At 44.5% G+C, this 22,558-nt stretch overlaps 1 protein-coding gene and 1 pseudogene across 2 annotated transcripts in view; both read left to right on the forward strand.

Annotated features, from left to right (window-relative positions):
• Nucleotides 1-22,558, forward strand: part of LOC137632522 (spindle assembly abnormal protein 6 homolog) — a 136,595-nt gene that overhangs the window by 60,518 nt on the left and 53,519 nt on the right. For both annotated transcript variants that reach the window (XM_068364499.1, XM_068364498.1), the window contains exons 5-8: nt 7,802-7,999; nt 10,256-10,413; nt 11,608-11,729; nt 14,214-14,320. In XM_068364499.1, coding sequence (XP_068220600.1) covers nt 7,802-7,999; nt 10,256-10,413; nt 11,608-11,729; nt 14,214-14,320 — 585 coding nt within the window. The remainder of the gene's footprint in view (nt 1-7,801; nt 8,000-10,255; nt 10,414-11,607; nt 11,730-14,213; nt 14,321-22,558) is intronic.
• LOC137632724 (5S ribosomal RNA) lies at nt 2,759-2,877 on the forward strand (annotated as a pseudogene).

Below are 22,558 nucleotides of genomic sequence, written 5' to 3' on the forward strand. Positions count from 1 at the left end.
CACGCCCACGTGCCCGCGCGCCTACGCGCCTACGCTCCTGCGCTCCAATGTTCGCCCGCGCGCGAACCAACGGTATTCCATCGCGCGGACCGACGGCGTCCCGTCGCGCGGACCGACGGCGTTCCGTCGCGCGGACCGACGGCGTCCCGTCGCGCGGACCGACGGCGTCCCGTCGCGCGGACCGACGGCGTCCCGTCGCGCGGACCGACGGCGTTCCGTCGCGCGGACCGACGGCGTCCCGTCGCGCGGACCGACGGCGTCCCGTCGCGCGGACCGACGGCGTCCCGTCGCGCGGACCGACGGCGTCCCGTCGCGCGGACCGACGGCGTCCCGTCGCGCGGACCGACGGCGTCCCGTCGCGCGGACCGACGGCGTCCCGTCGCGCGGACCGACGGCGTCCCGTCGCGCGGACCGACGGCGTCCCGTCGCGCGGACCGACGGCGTCCCGTCGCGCGGACCGACGGCGTCCCGTCGCGCGGACCGACGGCGTCCCGTCGCGCGGACCGACGGCGTCCCGTCGCGCGGACCGACGGCGTCCCGTCGCGCGGACCGACGGCGTCCCGTCGCGCGGACCGACGGCGTCCCGTCGCGCGGACCGACGGCGTCCCGTCGCGCGGACCGACGGCGTCCCGTCGCGCGGACCGACGGCGTCCCGTCGCGCGGACCGACGGCGTCCCGTCGCGCGGACCGACGGCGTCCCGTCGCGCGGACCGACGGCGTCCCGTCGCGCGGACCGACGGCGTCCCGTCGCGCGGACCGACGGCGTCCCGTCGCGCGGACCGACGGCGTCCCGTCGCGCGGACCGACGGCGTCCCGTCGCGCGGACCGACGGCGTCCCGTCGCGCGGACCGACGGCGTCCCGTCGCGCGGACCGACGGCGTCCCGTCGCGCGGACCGACGGCGTCCCGTCGCGCGGACCGACGGCGTCCCGTCGCGCGGACCGACGGCGTCCCGTCGCGCGGACCGACGCTGTTCCGTCGCGCCGACCGACGGTGTTCTGTCGCGTGAACGTCGGCTTGATTCCTGCAGTATCCATTGCTTGCCTACGGGTCATCGCTCGCCGACCACCAGCTGTACCACGCTCGCCCTCCTTCTGCGCTCCTTCGCTCACTTTTGTTCCTGCGTGCCCGTGCATGGGCGCTTCCACGTTTGGCCACGCGCAAACCATTGATTTACCATCGCGCGAGCGCTAGGGCGATTGCGACCGCGATTCCCGTTGGGGTTTCGCAACATGGCCAGCCTGGCGAGTCTTCTGGAGCGTATTTCCAGAACACAGCCTCACCCCGTAAACGCAGAGCATGGCACATGCAAGAGCAGGAAGAATCTTCAGGGAGGTCTGAGCAACATTCTTCTTTCCAGATCCTGGGTTAGCCCTTTCCCGTCATTCCCTGGAAGGGTTCTGCTAGGGAGCTTTCCGTTCGAGATTTCTGTCGGCCAAGGGGTGACTGGTTTACCCCTTCCTCTTCTCCATCTCGTGGAAGGGGCTTACCAGGTCCTTTCCCTCCTCGGTTGCGACCCGAGGTTTTGTACAAGGAAGCTCCAGGAAGATCATGGCTACTTTCCTCCTCTCGGGCTCAAGCACCTTGGCGTTTCGTCGCCAAGTTTCGAACTTGCGGGCAAGCTCGATGTTGGACCATCTGGACGCAATGACCGAGGGCTTCCTCTCGGGTGTCTCATCCATGGATGTCGACAAACTCAGACACCCTTCCATCCTTGGGAAGAGCTTTTTTGTGCCCAAGGACAGAGACATAGACAGCGATTGTGCGGAGGAAGTCGACTTCCGTTTTCACTCCTCCAAGGCGCTGTCTTCCAGACCCTGCAGGCCTCCAGCGCCTCTTTCTTTCAGCCTCGTCGGCCTAAGTTATCGGACCGGCTACGGCAGCTAAGACAAGGTGTCCAATAGCAGTCCCCTCCTGTCTGGAACAGGTAGCACGGGAGGCTCTCCGGCGGGGGCATATTCCTAGAGGGAGCGGCAGAGTTCACAAACTCTAGGATCGGCAACCCCCCCTTGCAGGTCTCACGCTGGGAGGATGCCTAAGGTTACTCATCCGGATAACAGCTTCCCGATGCCGATTCCTGCACGATCTCCGTGATCAGCCAAGGATCGCGCCTGCCGTCTCTGTCAGCGAATTCAGTGTCACTGAACCTCTATGCCATGGGGTCGGCAAGAGTTTTGCCCGTTTGGGCAAAATGATCCATGCCTTAGGAGAAGATGCTCCATAGGATCGTCGACGGCTTCACCCCCTGGCTTCTTCAGTCGATCCTTTCTCGTAGGAAAGCATCTGAGACGTGAATTCCGTAGTTGACCTCTCAGCTCTGATCAAGTTTGTCGAACAAACTTCGTCCAGCGTGGAACAGCAGAATAGATCAGACTGGTAACGAGGCGACAGGAATCCTTAGGCCCTGGATCGGAAGGACGGGTACTTTCAGTTTCCATTCCATCCATCTTCCAGGAAGCGCTTGGAATTCAGCCTAGACTACAGGTGTTCCTGCTTAAGATGCAGTGTGGCGATCCCGCCGTGGCATCGCAGGTTTTTCCCCAGAGAACTCTCCCTCCTTTCCTCATGGTCGCGCAGGAGCGGGCTTCCTCCTCCTTCGCCTTTTGAAGGTCTGGTCAACTCCGGTAGGCTCGGGTTCGACCTTCTTCAATGCCGGGACAAGCTTCCGGATCCTTACCATGAGTGAGGGATCATGGTAATTTGCTAGGAGCCTTCTCTACTTCTGCCTCAACATCTGGAGTATCTAGCCATGATATTGAGTCAACGGCCTTACCACGTTGGAAACCCCGCTTCTCGTCCGTCCAGCGAGGTTAAGCAACGTCGGGTCTGGTTGGTACTTGGATGGGTTACCACCTGGGGACGCCAGATGCTGTTGCCACCTCCTCTGAGCCTTCCCTTCAGTTGACTGTGGCAAGGCTGAGGAGAGTCGCAGTATCTGTTCTCAGTCAAGCAGAGCTTTCAGCCCTACCTTGGAACGTTCCCTAGGTCTCTTTTCCTCATTGACCCGTCTAAGTCCCGAACGGTCGCCTCAGGATAAGTTCCCTGTGGGGCGGCCCAAGTTCCGGTGGTTTCAAAGCAACGATTAACCGGACTTTCTGGCCCTATGGGACCAGCGGAACGATTAGACCTGCAATGGGTGGTGACCTATGGAACCTCTTGATGGGAGTGGATATCCTCGTCCTTTCCCCACATTTTTGATGCTGTTCTAGGAATCGTCAAAGAAAAGGGGGGGGGGGGCATGTTCCGGTTCAGGCCTATGGTCAGGACCTGAAGGATACCTCTCCATCATTCAGGCAGGCTTAGGGGCCGTAGTCTGGCCCCTCTACAGATCCTACAGCTCCTGCCGAGTCGCTCCGTGCGCGACGACTTCATGGTACTGGCGTGTTCCAACCAGCAAAGGACGCATTTTCATACCTTCGCATCTTGCAGTAGAGATACTGAGATGATTTGAGATCCTCTCAATACCACTATCGGCTCGCTCATTCCGGGCAGAGGAATGTTCTCTCCGACTATCTGAGCAGAGCCTCGTAGATAGAGTGTACCTGGGGGTCTCTGGCCTTTAGTAACCAGCAAGTCCTGGCCAGGGGGACCTGATCGCGACAGCTTGGAACCTCAAGCTTTCGCTGTTCTTCCCCCCAGTCTCAGACCCCAAGACTCTTTTGCAAGATGCGTTCCGGTGATGGTGGGACAACATCGACGCCTGCGTCTTCCCTCCTTTGTTGTCTGTTGAGAATGGGTCTCAACAAGACCAGGTTGTCTGTCAACCTTTCAATGGGCCTGAGAGCTCCACTGGGACTATACGCAGAACGGTTTCCAGACCCTCTGCTTCCCCTGACGGAACTCCCGGGAGAGCTTCTCCCACGGCACAGGCTACTCAAACAACCACCCTGCAACATCTTTCACGAGCCGGGGCATCACTTCGGTTTCACGCCTGGAGACACTACGCCTCCTCCTCAAGAAGAGACAACCCGCTACAGTCGCGGGGCGGAGGTCGCGTCATCTGCGATAGTCATCCGCAGGTGTCTACCAGGCGAAGTGGAGAGTCTTCTGTGGTTGGTGTCGTGGGAGATATACCTCTTCCCTTGAGGCCTCTTCTCCAGCAATAACGAACTTATTGCTTTACGGCGGGAGGAAGCTCCTTTCCGCTCTCGGCAGTGAAGCCTGTCGCTCAGCCTTTCCCTGACCTTCAGGCTGAAAGGAATGAACTTTTTCCTTCCCGCTGGACCTTTCCTCGCTCATGCGAAGCTGCGAATGTCCCTGCCCCAGTCGGAGTGAGACCTCCAACATGGAGCATGGTTCGGACTTTTTAGTCCCTTAAGAGATCTTCTCAAGACCCTTTACGTCAGGCCTCTGATCGTATTCCGTCTTGGGTCTCCTGCTCACTCTGGCCGCGGCCAGTGTGTAAGCAATCTTCTTGGTCTCGTACGACTCCGCCCTTTCTAAGGAATGGGGGAAGGCAACATTCAGGTTCGCTCCTGAGTTGTTGGCTAGACTCAGAATCCTGGGGTCCCGGCCCTTCGGTCCATTCCTTCAAGATTTCGAGTCACCTTTCTGTATCAGATGTCCCAAGACCTTCTCTTTCTTGCCAGTAAAGGAATCGAGGGGTTATCTTTGGGAACAGCTGCAGTTTGTCCTCACGTGCAGCTGGGTTGGGAGCACAAGAAGGACACGGGGGAGAGTCACCAGTATACCTCTTCAGCTCGGACTCAAGGACATTCATCTCGACCTGAATCCAGACCCTCCCCCGTCACGTCGCCCTACAGCACGATGTCGGATACATCGCAACGTCCCACGCCTTCAAGTAATACTACTCTGTGACGCAGGTGCTACAAGCTGGAGTCTGGAAGCGTCTTATGACCTTCGCAGCCCGCTTCCTTCAGGACATGACCCACAGGAGTATCGATACATTTCTATCGCTCTGTGGTGGCTACACAACAGCTGGTTTAACCTCAGGCTCCTTTTTGGACAGGTAGCAGAAGGTTGAGGGCATTGTTATCAGGTTTTAGTCTGCATGAACGAAAGAAGTATGTCTGGCCCTTACTTCTTTCTTCATCATCCCCTCTACTGGGAAGCAGCATCCTGGTCTCTGCATAGCTGACCTCAAACCTCTACAGGTAAACCATGCTTCCTTGTGTTCCGAGTATTGAGTCAATACTGTCGCGTCCCCCATACCCTGACGAGGTGGTATTGGGAATGTCCTAACCCAGAGTTCCTTCTGGAACTCCAGGTCAACTGCCTAGGACGGGTCACACTTCTTCCTTCACACACAAGCTTATGTAGGCCACACGGTTCCTTGCGGAGCAAGGAACTTGTGAGGTGCAGGGACTCCTTTTCTTGAGTGTGACTCACTCGGATTCTGAGTTCCCGGGTAAAGCCAAAGCCAGTATGGCTGGGGACTTTCCACCCTTCCTAAGGGGTAAGTCACCCAATGTAAATAGCGTGGTTTGTATTTCGGTTACGGAACAAATGACAAATTCGGAGATAATTTGTATTTTTCCTAACCATACAAACCTTATCTATTTACATATATTTGCCTGCCAGCCCTGTCCCCCAAGACAAGTCCTACCTCTAAGTGAAATTGAAGCAGTTCACCAGTGTGGGAGGGGGGGAGGGGTAGCTAACTACCCTTCCCCTACCCCCCTGCTAACTAGCGCGGGGGTAATACACCCTCGTTAAATTCTAATGGCTCGCCATTTCAGCTACGCTAAAAGGTAAACCCAATGTAAATAGCTAAGGTTTGTATGGTTAGGAAAAATACAAATTATCTCCGAATTTGTCATTTCCTTTAAAATATAGAACTACAGTGGAGCTAAATCAGCTGTTAAATTCTTTAATGAGGTGATTAATGGTAGGTGGTGAGTGCTTGCGAATAATCCTGCCCATTTTCGTGTTAAAGACGCCCCACATTTGTCTTCGACCGCAGAATGTACAGATTCACTGTTGTGTACTATCCATTACTATTTCATCTTTTTCTTATATATTTTGGTTTGAATCATTCATGTTGGCTTCATGTTAATGATGAAATGAAGCTTGAATTCACATGTGGGAGGAAAGGTGGATGCTGCATCAGTTTATGGCTAAATTGGCAATAGAGCCATACCCACTTTGCACTTTTACAAATATGCTTGCTCGCAATTTTCCCCATGTGCCGAGTGTAAATCGCGGTCTCCCGCTTAAGGACTGATGTATTCTTTGAGGAGGGATGAAGGTTATGTCTTCTTTGGTGTCATTCTTTGTAATGCCCAGGATAATGCTGAAGAGACTTTACTAAATAGCACTTTGCTCTCCGCATTGAGTATGCTGAGTGCTGAAGCTTTTGGGTATATGCCCATGGCATGGTCCCAGGGAAGTAAGCGTCAGGAGCAGGGAGAATTCGGAAATACATTTGGGATTTTTTCAGGATTGATGGAGTGTTAGATAATCACTGTACTCCAGCACATTCTGGACGCTCTTCTATTCCATGCTGACCACTGCCAACAAGTTTGACCTAAGGAAAGCCCCTTCATTAGGAAGGACCTCTATGTTATTTTTGAAGGAGCTGGTAGCTAAGGCTACTCTGCTCCCAGTGTCCCCAAGACCAGCAATGATACCTGTGCTGGTGACCCCAGTGATAATTCCCACAGTTTGTACAAAGCCTAAGAAGGTTTCTGCTCCTGTGATTGTGCCAGTGTTGAAGCCAGTGAAGTATATGACAAAGCTCTGGTGCCAGTGTAAACTGTGCATGTCAGCCCCTATGCCCATCAACCCTGTGCTTCTCACCCCTCTGCCTGTCATTCTAATGTTTGTCACCCCTGTGCCTGTGATACCGGAACTAGTGGCTCTCATTTTCTGTGTGCCAGTAACCCTGGCCAGTGTGTCTTTGTTACCAGTGCCAGCCGTAGTGTCTACCACTTCTTCTGTGACAGTGGCCCACAATGTTGTGGGTCCTATCGTATTACAGTTTAAACAAAATAAAAGGGGAAATGCTGCTACAATGTAGAAATAGTTGAGAATTAATATTGCGTGAACATATTACAAATTTGCGGTTTTTAGAGTTTGCAAGAAGAAATTCTAAGATTTTTCTAATATTAGATTTTAATTGATATCAGAAATAAAAAAATGCAGTCTAAAATGTGAAAACTAAAAGAAAAGTAACCATTAAAAAGAGTAAGAGGTTATTACACATACAATATTATTTATTCAATTAATCATCCTGAAGTTCATTGCTGTCTCACAACTGGAGGCAGCAGACTCAACTTCATACAGCTCTCTCCATTAGTGCGATTGTTCCCTTGTGTAGTGCTCCTTAGATCTCAAATACTTGTAAAAAGTAATAAGGAATAGTCAATCAGAAAAATAGTAGACGTGAAAGTAGAAGAATGAAGACTAGTTAGAGGGCCTGGAAAGTCATGGAATAAAGCCTGGATGAAGACCTTCACAAGATAGAAATTTAGGTGGGAACTGTGTAAGACAGAAAAGAGAAGAGAGAATTCATTTGATATACAGTATAATACTATTGTTGCCTTAGTACTCATAACATTAATCTGGTAGTATCTAATATTTAAACATATTATTTTGTTGTTTTAAGTACTTGTTTCTTTAATGTGTTATAATTTCTGTAACATGTGATTAATGATTGTAGTTCAATGCCTTAAATACCTTATTGAAGATGGTTTGTTATGGTAGTTCTAATAATCCTTCTATGAATTCATGAATGTGACTCAGTGATCAGATGAAACTAATGTGTAATGAATTAATAAAGAACAATTTACATTTAATATACTGTAGGCTACACATCATTTGTATAATTGTTTAATTTCCAGGCTGAAATTGTTTCAAAGGAAAGAGAAGCCAATGAAAATGAATTACAGTTGAAACAACAAATAAGGCATTTGCAGGATTTGGTTACAAAGTCATCTAGTGAGGCACAGCACTGGAGAACAAAATTGGAGCAGCAAACTGCTTTATCATCTGAAAAGCATGCTAAGCTTTTAAATCATGAAAAGGATAAGTTACTAAAGGTGAGTAGTATTTTAGGAAAAAACTTCATATATAAAACAGTAGAGCAAAATTTAGTTTTTTTTGTATTTATAATGTATTTTTTTACCTTTGTTCTCTTATATCAGTTGATGTATGTACTTACTGTACTTTGATAAACATGATATGGATGTTTTCAGCTTCTTTCCTTAATTTCATTACATGTTTTCCCTTCTTTCCCTTATGTATTTTTGTTTTCCTCCTTGCTTCACGTACCTATGTTGGATTTTGCAAAAATGTATTTGCAAGTAAAATTCGAGAGAATCAGATTTTCTAAAGATCTTGACACAATTTTATGTTTTTAGCTTTTACAGCAAAAGGTAATTTATACAAAAAATGCAAAAGTAAGGAAAATCTGAGGGATGAAGCCGAGCTGTAGTAAAAGTAAATAGGAATTGATATCAATGGATATTCATTAACAGTATAATTGGTGCATAAACAGATAATGTTTTCCTGTTCAGTAGCACTCCCAAGTACACATTTCAACTTCACGGTCTTGCGAGTGTTCTAATCACATAAATAAGCAGCTAGGTCTTTCGAGAATTATAATAATTATTAAGATTATTATTATTATTAAATCTTAGAATATGAAAATCTTGAATATGAGGAAATAAAGATGTGATAGGTGCGATATGAAAAGGCCTAGCTTTTTACAAGAATTTAAAGATGATAAAATATAATGGTATAAGAGGAAAGCACTTGTATATACAGAAGAAAATTATTTCAGTATGTAGTAAATAAAAGATTTAGAGTTAAGTAAAGAATATTCTACAGTTTTAAAGAGTTTACGCTAGGCTAGGCTAGAAATTAATCATGCCTAGGATCTGATAAGGATTTTTTTATAAAAATTATACAATGAAATGTAGTACTGTACAGTACTAAGACTAATAAACAGGGAAATATTACAAGTCTATAACTCGAGTTGGTAATGTCCAGTATTGAAAGGTGTAGGGTATGGTAGTTTAAAAAGAAATATTTTTATTTATCACTATTTTGTTATCCATCAGACACTTTTTAACACATGCCGTATTTCAAAACCCATCAGTTTTGATTGAATATTGACTTGAATGAGTTATTCATAGTGAAAATTTGCGAACGGTCGTCCAAAGCATAAACATACTGTGCTCACTAGAAGTAAAAAGCATGATAGATTAGAGAAAATTATGCTCAGGTCTTACTCAAATGTAAATACCGTACAGTAAAACCTCCTTATCCTTGGCCATTACTTTCCATCCCCAGTTTGCTGAATTCCGCAGATAATAGGCAAAATAATCTAAGGATTATTTTTGTACTTGTAAATGTTCACTAAAGAAATGTAATTTTACTTTAAATGTAAAATACACTAGTGTAGTGAATGTTATTTACTCTAAAGATTATATAGTAGTGTACATTAGAATTTTATTTAATGTACAGTATGTACTGGCAATATTGATATCCTCACCTCTCTCATATGCTGTATGTATATGCCTTATAATTGGCTGTATTGCAATAAACTGTTGAGTTTAGAAATGACAATGACGAGTACTGTATATTACCATAGCTGTATGATAATGATAATAATGAAAGAGTACTGTAATGAAAGAACAAACATACACAATATCTTCATCAAAAACACCTGCAAGCTATTCATCGTTCATGTCATATAATATCCATACTATAAAGATATTACTATTGAAACTTTACAGGCTGAAAACTGATGCCAACAACCCATCATGGCTTGAGTCATAATGCTCTGTAGGCAGTATAAGAGTCACCTGAAACTCAGGAACTGCTGATATACTCTTATTATGATGAAACAGCTCTTATTTACATGGCTGTGGCCTGATTGGCAATGTCTCTGCTTAGTGTTTGCTAGTCGGGGGTTCGAGTCCTGCTCAGACTCGTTAGTGCCATTAGTGTCTGCAACCTTACCATCCTTGTGAGCTAAGGTTGGGGGGTTTGGGGGAGCCTATAGGTCTATCTGCTAAATCATCAGCAGCCATTGCCTCGCCCTCCCTGGTCCTAGCTTGGGTGGAGAGGGGGCTTGAGCGCTGATCATGTAATATATGGTCAGTCTCTAGGGCATTGTCCTTCTTGCTAGGACAATGTCACTATCCCTTGCCCCTGCCATTCATGAGCGGCCTTTAAACCTTTAAAGAGTAATTTACTATCTAAGGTAAATGTTCTGGATAAAATAATAAGATTGAGGTTTAAGATTGTACTGAGTGAGATATAACATCATTTACTCTTTATACTTGTAGCTCCAGAGTGACGCTGACCGTAAAGCTGACCGAGAACGAAGGGATTTAGAAGCACGTATGAATCATCGCATTGAACAACTTCAGACTAAAGTAAATTCACTGTCAGCACAAAATAACGAAATATCGGAAAGGAAACACCGAGCAGAAAATACAGTAAGGTAAACATTGTGCTTCTTTACATGTTTTTATCTACTGCATGTACTGTAGAAATGTAGACGCTTCAAATTATGGAGCTCTGTAATGTTTATCAGAATATTCTGTTTGTTTGATATTTATGTGCAATTGTGTTGTTGTTGCTCTTAAGCCATACTTTATCTCTTATTTTAGTGTTAACAAATTGATTTTTCAATTGCTTTCTATAGATAATTAAATTCTACTTCTTCTTCTTCTTCTTCTTTAGATTGCCCGGAGCTTCTCTCCGGACAGGGGCTTTTTGACGGTGCGTCTAGCCCCTAGGTGGTTATGAAATTCTACTGTGTTTAGATACTATACATTATGCATTTTAGCTTTCTATTTATCAATTTTTTTATTTTTTTTTATGAATAGCTTTTATTATGGAAGAATACTGTATGCAATACCCATATACAACGTTGAATCATATTTGCCATTAGAAGTATTATTTTATTGAAAATTTCTTGAGAAGCATGTGCTGTTCATTCTTTCAATGAACAAGCTCATCAGCGATACAAAATAGAAAGTGAAATTCTAACAGTGATGTTTGCAAGCTCCTTATTCCATTTATATAAGATGCTTATATATCTGAATCTCTTGTTAGATTGCAAAAACAATCGAGAGCCCTTTTTCCTACACCAGAATTTGTTAGAAACAGTAGAAATGTTAAATTTCAAGGGATCTATCCTGATTCACTCTATGTACGTTTCTATTTTGGAATGACTGTAGATTAATTTCTTGTCGGTAGAAAAATTGTCAGTTTCAAGAAGTATATGTGAATTGGCTCTGAGTTTCATTGGAAGAATGAAAATTAGTGTAATGTACATAATGATCTGATAAGTACTGAAATAATTAATTTTGATATGAGAATTTTTTTTTTTTCTTTTTTTTTTTTTTTAATGGAACGGAGAATAAGGGCTAAAGGTTGGTTGGGTGGTTTTTTTTTTTTTTTTTTTTTTTAATGGAATGGAGAATAAGGGCTAAAGGTTGGTTGGGTGGTTTTTTTTTTTTTTTTTTTTAATGGAATGGAGAATAAGGGCTAAAGGTTGGAGATATTTTTTCTTAGAATAAGAGATTTTACTTTTCGTGCTAAAGCAATTAATTTTATTTTATTTTATAATCTTTCATTATATACAATTTTCTGCTAGAAAATATAGTATGGGGTATTTAATGCTTTACAGGGAGCTCCGTACCAGGTTAACCGGTGTTGAAGCAGAATTAGAGAGATGTCAACAAGAACTATTACATACAAAGAAACATAATGCTCACCTTGACCAGGATTATCAATCAAAATGCAAGTTATGTAAGTAATGGATTTGTATATTTTATTATTTAAGTTATCTAATATAAGAAGTGAGAATCTATCTTCTTTCATCTTGTGGAACTGAGCTCTTGCATGAAGAAAATCCTGAAGACTTTGTTAAATATCTGAAATAAAGTTAAGGCTATGTATGGTTGCCCTCCCTTAAGTTTGCTTATACAGTACAGGGTTATTATTATTATTGCTATTACTAGGTAAGCTGCAACCCTAATTGGAAAAGCAGGATGCTCTAAGCCCATGCTCTCCAACGGGGAAAATAGCCCAATGAGGAAAGGAGATAAGGAAACAGATAGAATAGTGTGACTGAATGTACCCTCAAGTAAGAGAACTCTAACCCAAGACAGTGAAGACCATGGTACAGAGGCTATGGTGCTACCCAAGAATAGAGAACAATGGTTTGATTTTGGAGTTTCTTTCTCCTAGAGGAGCTGCTTACCATAGCTAAAGAGTCTTTTCTACCCTTACTAAGTGGAAAGTAGCCACTGAACAATCACAGTGCAGTAGTTAACCTTTTGACTGAAGAAGAATTTTTAAGTTATTTCAGTGTATGAGGAAAGAGGAGAATGTGTAAAGAATAGCCCAGACTATTTGTGTATGTGTAGATAAAAGGAACCATAACTAAAGAAGGATCCAATGTAGTACTATCTGGCCAGTCAAAGGACCCAATAACTCTCTAGCAGTAGTGTTTCAACAGATGGCTGGTGCCTTGGATACCCTACTACCTACAAAGAAGTAGAAACTATGAGAGGAACTCAACTATGTAAGGGCCAGTGAACATTCAGAACCTTTACTGAAGGAACATAGTGCAATTATGACCACTTGACCCAACTACGAAACTAAGGTTAATGTAAGCAACTGAACAGGCAAACCAGACTTTAAATGTCAGTCGTTCTGTTTATGACATAGAAGTTTTACCACTGCATGTTTTATACCCTCCAGTTCCATAAACACTTCACTTGAAACATACTTTTCCTGAGAGGAACTGTGAGACCTCGTACTCTGTACAACAGTTATTGAAAGTATGGTGCTTTACCTGTGCAGAAATATTAACAAATCCAGGAGGTAAGACAACTCAAAATACAATGAATACTTATCACAATCTAGATGGGGATACATCTTGGTGAAACCACTGCAACAGAAAAACTGAAAAATAGGAAACTGTCGGTGTGCTACTGATCGTTAAACACTAGCTTGTTTCATTACTTAACTAGTCTTGCATCTTTTGAAAGGAAAGAAAATGGGATATATTTTTTTTTCAAATTTTTAGAGTAAAGGATAAACCGAGCTTCTGGAGAAGAAGCAATATGAACATCAGGGGAGGTTTATAGAACTAATAGTGATTGAAAATATTAAAGTAAAACCCTTAAATAATGCACCAGATTTAGACTGAGAATAAAGTGTGTGGCCTCAAGAAAATAATAATCTTTTATAGATGCCACCAGTTTAGCTTAAAGACAAGAATGCTCCCAAAGTCATTGGGAATCATGTTTAATCTACCCAAATAGGAAGAAATTGGTTGTCATTGGTCTTGTGTAATTGTATTTTTTGAAAAATTTCTCTTTTTTTGCTGTTGATTCCATTTCAAAAAGCTGCATGTCAAAGTTTAAAAACCATCATGAAAATTAATATGACAGCACAAAAATATAAATTCTGATTCTTTCTAATATAGTAGGGCCATTGAGTCTTGAAGAAACAACCATGGGCTTTGATCAAAGAATAAAGAGGTCGTCTAGCATCCGTATGACGCATTTGCCAACATTAAACATGCTATTTGCGGGTAACATTGGAAAGTGTATTTTTAACAGTGCTTTTAAGTGAATGATTCATTGATTTAGAATTCTGGTGTGCAGAAGGCATCTATGAAGAAGTTGACCGACCTTACTTTAAAATTGTTTGGAAAGGACTCTACAAGAATAGAAAATATCAGTGATTTATCCTAACGCCATAACCGTGATCATTTATCAATGATTGCCACACATTTCGTGTGACTCGGGCTTCAGTGTTAGGAATCCATCATGGAAACCATGAGCATTTGTAGAATTTATCGTATTTTTTCCAAAAGAAAAATTTCGAATTATGATAATGGTCTAATTTGATTTTTTTAAATGTAATATAGTTATATTTTATTTTATTCAAATTTTATTTTCTTTTAATAACAAGATACATAATATACAGTACTTTGTTTATTGTTTTTTCATGGTAGTGAAGATATTTATGATCATCAGCCATGAAAATAGTTAATCTAAATTATAGATTTATTAATTCTAAAATATCTTCTTAGAAATGTGTACTGCTTTCTATTTTAGTTTCTATGTTACATAGTCATATTTATACTAGATGTATCAATAAAATTAAGAGTGTATCCAGACTGATAACACTACTGTTAATGTACTACAGGTATTGATCAGATATTGAATATATCCAGGCACTGATAAATTTACAATGAATTATGGTATTTTTTTGCAGCGAGAGATCTGGAAACTAGGGTAGCCCATCTTGAAGCAGAGTTACTTAGTAAGGAAACCAGTCTTACCCACACTCAACAGTTACTGGAAGCCTTGCAGCAACAAAAAGTTGGTGAAGTATAATTTCTTATATCTTGAAGCAAGATTTATTAGTTTGCCAAGTGGTAAATATTAAGACATCAAAAACAATTTTGATTATGAAATTTAATGTGTTGATGAATTTTACCTGTTGGTCACATCGCTATTACAGTATCTCCAAAATGTGATATCAACATGAGAAAAAATTAAGACACTCAAGTCAGTAACTCCAGTGAAGTGGTTAATGATCGAGAAATACGGATACATATTTGATAGTAGGCCTACATGGGTTCCTCACTTGAAAGCCTTAAAAGTAAAATGTCTTGAGGCTCTGAATCTTTTAAAAGTTTTGTCCCATACATCATGGCGGCAGTCCGCAAAACTATTTTAAAATAATACAAGACTTTAATTTGTTAAAAAATTAGTTATGGGTGTGAAATATACTCCTCAGTCACCCCAAGCCGATTAAAGATACTTGATTCTATACACCATGCTGGTACGATTGTCCACAGGAGCGTTTAGAACTTCGCCCATCCCAAGTCTCCTAGTTAACACTGGAAAATTACCTTTAGACATTTACAGAAAATCGTCTATCGTTCAGTATTTGTAATTCTCTCTATCCCCTATACCCTCCTGCTCTCTGCATATTAATTTTGGTATTGCAGTGAAGTAACAGTTATGAGACTAGTAAAATATACCTGCAACAGGTCAGAAAATTTTTCTTGGTCTGTTTAGAGATAGAGACACTGTCTGTTGTATTAAAGTTACTCTATTTTTTTCTTTTTCTATTTAATCTTATTCATTATTGCTGTCATTGGTTTTTGTACAGTATTTGAAATTTGTGTGCCACATTCTTGTGTGAAAATTATCACAATCATCACTATAATTAATGTTTTTTTACATAGGTTTCCCCTTTAAAGTATTAGACATGGTGTGAGTTTTTACCCACCACCTTTTTCTAACTTGTATGCTTTCAGTCAGAATTCCCCTTTGTATCCTTTTTATCATGATTCCTGATCCTTGAACAAAGAATAGAGAGATTAGCTGTATTATTAGACTCTTTGGGCAGCCATCCAATCACCTTCCTTTAACATGTCCCAACTTTATCAATATCTCTGTTTTCAGTATCCCTTCCAGCTGCTAAAAAACACATCTTGTCCTGATTTCTTCATTCATGTTATGATTGTTTTCATCTAGATTCAAAAGCTAATTCTGTCCCTTCCTATGCATTATGTCATTGTAATCTACATTGAGAACAGAGGGAATCAAGTAATATATATACATTATTGCCACTGGAATGGTTGCTTGATTGGTCAGTCTACAGGGATCTATAACAACTTTGGAACATCTCTTGATGACTATTTTTTCCAATAAGCCTGAACCACAAACTTTCAGTTTTCTGTTCAACACAGCTGGACCCAATGGTTTGAAAAAAGGAAGCTATCTTACAAATCTGGAAAACCCTATTGCTTACATCTGTCTTCTTTTCAATCTAGTCAGACAGGTACTAAGATCTTGACTGGTTTGAAATCCAGTATCTTTGCAGCTGGAGAGATTAAATAGTCACAGATGTTGTCACCACTGCAGCAGTCACCCATTCTTGCCTATCCTTGATCATCAGTCCCTGTAGTCTTTATCATTTCACAATTCTAAACTGCATTCTAAGTTGTCTCTTCAGCACTTTACCCTGAAAACTTATGTATATTTAAGACACATGAGAAAGCTACATGTCTTTTCAGGCAATTTGTTATTTGTTATACTTTGAAGAGACACTTTTTCTCAACTGGTGGTCACTATCAATTTTACTTGGGATACATTATTTAGAGATGAATATTTTACTCTCTTTCCTCTTCTAAGATAGAAAAGGCACTAGAATCCTTAGAATGACAGTTTTACAGTTCATAGATACAAAGTAAATACTGTTCTCCTAAAGGCTTTGATGTACTAACACTAGAAAATATTCTGAGTAACTGTAAAGATGTCACCAAAAACTATGGGTTTTCAAAGACAACCATAACGAGGGAAATCTTATAGCTGTCCATTGCAATTGATGGCACAAATGAGGAATGAGGTACTTTCACAGCACAATTATTAAGATGAGATGTAGTCTGGTAAAAAGTGTCCAAACTTAAAAAGTTGACTGAACTACCCAATGTCAGATGGCTAAGGGAAACCTTGACAATTTAACAAAATGTAACAGGGGATTACCAAAGAGCCATTGAAGTAGTTATCCTAACTCTTGCCTCATTGCTTACCCAAGTGTGAGCTTCATCCATAGGGAATCACCTGAAGCCTTCATCTGAAGAGTAACCCACAAGGCAGGAGGATCACTACTTGGTTTAGCCCATCACTGGACCAGGCCTATATACAATGCTAGAAAGTACCTAGCTACCAGATCTTTGAAAAGCAAAGACCGGAGTTAACCCAAACAAATTTGCCTTTGTAAAGTTTTATCTCATTAAGAATGAGAGTAAAATCTATTGTGTGCATTGAAGCAGTGAAGAAATTTGATAACTCAGTACATTTCCCACATCATACATTGCTCATTTGTCTGACTTGCAATTCTTGTAGGGGTTATGGGTCACCCGGCATACCCCACCATCAACTAGGTTTATATGAAATGCAAAAGAGCACTTCATCCATGGGGAGACAGCCTGCCAAATTTAAGCATATTAATAAGCAAAGGCAAAGAAATGATGCATAAGGCAGTGATTTAAAGAATTGCGGTGTGTATTGCACCAGGGTCTTAATTTGCTTCCTTTCGAAATACAAACTTCATAAGCTAAGACTGAAGGACATATGATTGAAAGACTTGCTTGGTCTCTGAGCTGAAATCAGTACATTCAGTTATAAGCACAGACTCAGTGAATATGTTCGATCTCATAGTATGGAGAAGATATCTGTGTAGTATGATGTGTTACAAAGGGATCATTTAACTGTATTGGTTTTAGGATGATGGGGGAATTAATTTTGCTGAAAAATAAGCCTTTGCTACCTAGAGTCATTGTTGTAGTATATAAATTTTTGGAGCTTTATCACCTTGTACTTAACAAGGTAGTGAAGGTTCATTCATTAGTTTGAAGGTTTCTATCTCTTATGTGATGTTGAACACATTTTGTTTGATGTAATGGTAGTTAAAGAAATTACTAAGGAAATATTATGACATTAACTTTAACCTACCTAGTCTGGCTGTGTAAATATACCATTTATCCATAGTTAAATATATAAATTAAGAAGATTAAACAATAAAAGAAGAACAGTAGGCATGGTAAGTTATTAAATATTCATTATATGGTAATTCTTATTTTTAATATTAATCTTACCCGGTGATCATGTAGCTGCAGCTCTGCTGCCCGACAGAAAAAACCTACGGGCGGAATACGCCAGCGATCGCTATACAGGTGGGGGTGTACATCAACAGCGCCATCTGTCGAGTAGGTACTCAAGTACTTCTTGTCAACACAGAACCAATTTTCTCTCTGTCGTGCCACCGGCAAGACCTACTTGATACGCTGTTGTTTTCTGGAGTTGATTTTCACGTTATTTGGTGAAGTATTCTCTCTAGTTATTAGCTTTCGCTGTGCAGAAGTTATCCTCAATACTTTCTCACTTTCATTGATTAGATTTTGGATTATTTGTTGACGACTTGGATAGATTTTGGATTTCCCCCCTTTGACTAATTCAAGATGTCTGACCCTACTCAAGTCCCCAAGTACAGGATGTGTAGCGCTAGGGACTGTTCTAGGCGTCTTCCAAAGGCCTCTATCGATCCGCACACCGTTTGTTCCAATTGTAGGGGTAAAGCCTGTCAATTGGAAGATCGATGTGAGGAATGCGCTGGGCTTTCGGAATTCGATTTTCAAGAATTCCTTAAGTATGCACGTAGGCTAGAGAAGGATAGGATCAGGAGGAGTTCGTCTCGCTCTATTGATTTTTCCTCTCCCCATGCCCCACAACCTATTCCTTCCCCTGTAGTGGTTACACCCGACCCTCCTACTAGCTCTCATCAACCTTCGATGGCGGATATGATGCGTGCCATTCAGGCTCTTGGTGAGAGAGTTGAGTCATTGGCGAATGACCGCAATCAACTCATGGCTGACGTCAGGGAGTTGAAAGGTAAAAGTGCAGTGGGAAGTGAAGTGAGTGCCAGTGCAGTGAAAAGTGTCAGTGTTACGCATGAGGGTGCGTCTGTTCGTGCCTGTCGTCCTCCCAGTCCGGGACCTCTTGCAAGCTCCCAAGCCCAGGGGAGAAGCAATGTCGTACGACCAAAGGGTTCGACAGGCCTTGATCAGCGGACAGACGTTCCCTCTGTGGTTGAGGACGTATCTTGCCGAGATCGTCCCACCCACAAACAGACGAGTGAGCCCATTCATTCCTCGTCTGCGGAAGAAGTTTCTCAACAGAAACGCTGGACCAAGGTCTCATGACCTCTCAAGCGCAAGGTCCCTTCCGAGCGAGTCCAACGGCCCAGGTGTAGCCACTGGGTCAGTTCGTACTCGCCGCAGTCCTCCGAAGACTGCACACCTCCCAAGAGAGGTAGAGTGGTTCCGCAGCAGGCAATCACTCCGTCTGTTGCCGCACCAGCCGCTGTAGACCCTAAGTGGTCTTTGCTGCAGTCTATGCAGACTCAGCTAGCTTCCTTCATGCAGGAGTATCGTGCTGAGAAGGTTGACGCTGCACCCGTTAGCCTACAACCTGCCACGGTTGTGCGCCCAGCTGACACTGCGGCTGCCTGCTCCCACACTCCGGCTGTGAGAGCTCCACCACCTATGCGCAGTCGACCCTGCCAGACGCATGTTGACGTTAGCCGACGTGCGGCACCCTCCGTTGACGTGCGTGAGCTACCGCATCAGCAGGAAGGTGGAGTCAAGCTGCCGTGTTTTGACGCGGTGCGTCAGTCTCCGCAACCCACGGTGGTCCCCACCACGCACCACCACTCCGCTTTGGTTGTTGCCAGCTCTCAGACTGACCAACAGCGGCATGATGTTGGATCCAGTGCAGCTACGCATGCACCCGTGCTGCCGGATTCAGCCGTTCAGCTTTTATCTCCTCCTTTGCCGCTTCCTCCTCAGCATTCGGATGAAGGAATCTCTGATGACGACGAAGCTGCGCATTTGGACGACCAACACTCCGACATAGATGAACCCAAGACTACGCCTCCCTCCTTAGACTTTAGGAAAGTCCTTGCCCTGTTTAAAGAGTTGTATCCGGACCAGTTTGTGTCTGCAGCTCCACGCTCACCTCCCTCTGAGTTCGCTTTAGGCATGCAGTCAGCAGCTCCTGCCTTTACGAAGCTCGTACTCGCTCGCTCGTCCAAGAGAGCTTTAAGGGTACTGGGAGAGTGGTTGCAGGCCAAGAAGCAACTTGGGAAGACATCCTTCATGTTTCCCCCGGCCAAGCTTGCTTCCAGATCTAGCGTCTGGTATGCCACGGGAGAGGTTCTCGGCTTGGGAGTTCCTGCCTCTGCCCAGGGCGACTTCTCAAGTCTGGTAGACTCTCCCCGCAGACTGGCTATGAGACGCTCCAAGATTTGCTGGACTTCTTCGGACATGGACCATCTTTTGAAGGGAGTTTTCCGTGCGTTCGAGATCTTTAAGTTCCTGGACTGGTGTTTGGGAGCGTTGAGCAGGAAGACCTCCCCTTCGGATAAGGAATCTGCCATGCTCATCATGTCCTGCATGGACAAAGCCATACGGGATGGGTCTGGCGAGCTTGCGGCTTCTTTCGTGTCTGGAGTTATCAAGAAGCGGGATCACCTTTGCTCCTTCTTGTCGGCGGGAGTCACCCCATGTCAGAAGTCAGAACTGATGTTTGCTCCGCTATCGAAGTGTCTCTTTCCTGAAGAGTTGATCAAGGGGATTGCCGCCTCGTTGATCCAGAAAGACACTCATGACCTGGTGGCGTCATCCGCACGTAAAGTCACAGCTTTACCTTCCGTGCCTAGACCTAGGATGGACACACCAGCGTCTAGGTTCATTCCGCCCTTTCGTGGCAGAACCTCCAGCAGAGGAGGTACTCGTGCCGTTAGTCAACGTGGCAACAAGAAGAAGGGTTCCAAGTCCTCAAAAGGCAGAGTCTGACTGCCACCTTCTTCAGACAGCAGTGGGAGCCAGGCTCAAGAACTACTGGCAGGCCTGGGAGAACAGGGGTGCAGACACACAGTCTGTGAAGTTACTCAGAGAGGGGTACAGGATTCCATTCTTGCGCAAGCCCCCTCTAGCAACAACTCCCATCGACCTCTCTCCCAGGTACAGAGAGGAGGACAAGAGGCTAGCTTTACAGCAAGAGGTGTCTCTCTTGCTACAAAAGGGAGCGGTAGTCATAGTCCGGGACCATCAATCCCCGGGCTTCTACAACCGTCTCTTCTTAGTGGCGAAGAAGACAGGAGGGTGGAGACCGGTGCTAGACGTCAGTGCTCTAAATGTCTTTGTCACCAAGCAGACGTTCACCATGGAGACGACGAAGTCGGTTCTAGCATCGGTCAGGAAGGAAGACTGGATGGTCTCGTTAGACCTAAAGGACGCGTACTTTCACGTCCCCATCCACCCAGATTCCCAACCTTTTCTAAGGTTCGTTTTTGGGAAGGTGGTATACCAGTTCCAAGCCCTGTGCTTTGGCCTAAGCACGGCACCTCTAGTGTTTACCAAACTGATGAGGAATATTGCCAAATTCCTGCATTTAGCAGACATCAGAGCCTCCCTCTATTTGGACGACTGGCTTTTAAGAGCTGCGTCAAGTCGTCGCTGTCTGGAGAATCTAAAATGGACTCTGGATCTGACCAAGGAATTGGGTCTCCTGGTCAATATGGAAAAGTCCCAACTCGTCCCATCCCAAACTATAGTATATCTAGGTATGGAGATTCAGAGTCAAGCTTTTCGGGCTTTTCCGTCGGCCCCCAGAATCAGTCAAGCCCAAGAATGCATCCAGAGCATGCTGAAGAAGAACCGATGTTCAGTCAGACAGTGGATGAGTCTGATAGGAACGCTTTCATCGCTGGACCAGTTCATCGCGTTAGGGAGACTCCACCTCCGACCCCTTCAGTATCACCTAGCTGCTCACTGGAGAAAGGACATGACGCTAGAAGCGGTCTCAGTTCCTATCTCCGAGAAAATGAAGTCTACACTGACTTGGTGGAAGAACAACATTCTGCTCAGGGAAGGTCTACCACTGACTGTTCAGACACCCAACCACCTTCTCTTCTCGGACGCATCGGACACGGGCTGGGGTGCGACACTGGACGGTCGGGAATGCTCGGGCACGTGGAATTCGGATCAAAGAGCACTGCACATCAACTGCAAGGAGCTACTGGCAGTTCACCTGGCCTTGAGAAGCTTCAAGTCCCTCCTTCTAGGCAAGGTGGTGGAAGTGAACTCCGACAACACCACAGCCTTGGCGTACATCTCCAAGCAAGGAGGGACTCATTCGATGACGTTGTTCGAGATCGCAAGGGACCTCCTCACCTGGTCAAGAGATCGAAACATATCTCTAGTAACGAGGTTCATTCAAGGCGACATGAATGTCATGGCAGACTGCCTCAGCCGGAAGGGTCAGATCATCCCAACAGAATGGACCCTTCACAAGAATGTTTGCAACAGACTATGGGCCTTGTGGGGTCAGCCCACCATAGATCTGTTCGCTACCTCGATGACCAAGAGGCTCCCAAATTATTGCTCACCGATTCCGGACCCAGCAGCAGTTCACATAGATGCCTTTCTTCTGGATTGGTCCCATCTAGACCTTTATGCGTTCCCCCCGTTCAAGATTGTCAACAAGGTACTGCAGAAGTTCGCCTCTCACGAAGGGACAAGGTTGACGTTGGTTGCTCCCCTCTGGCCCGCGAGAGAATGGTTCACCGAGGTACTGCAATGGCTAGTAGACGTTCCCAGGACTCTTCCTCTAAGAGTGGACCTTCTGCGTCAGCCGCATGTAAAGAAGGTACACCCAAGCCTCCACGCTCTTCGTCTGACTGCCTTCAGACTATCGAAAGACTCTCAAGAGCTAGAGGCTTTTCGAAGGAGGCAGCCAGAGCGATTGCCAGAGCAAGGAGGACATCCACTCTCAAGGTCTACCAGTCAAAATGGGAAGTCTTCCGAAGCTGGTGCAAGGCGAATTCAGTATCCTCAACCAGTACCTCTGTAACTCAGATAGCTGACTTCCTTTTACACCTAAGGAAGGTAAGATCCCTTTCAGCTCCTACGATCAAAGGTTACAGAAGCATGTTGGCAGCAGTCTTCCGCCACAGAGGCTTAGATCTTTCCAACAACAAAG

The sequence above is a fragment of the Palaemon carinicauda genome, chromosome 41 (assembly GCF_036898095.1).
Source record: "Palaemon carinicauda isolate YSFRI2023 chromosome 41, ASM3689809v2, whole genome shotgun sequence".
Taxonomy (NCBI): domain Eukaryota; kingdom Metazoa; phylum Arthropoda; class Malacostraca; order Decapoda; family Palaemonidae; genus Palaemon; species Palaemon carinicauda.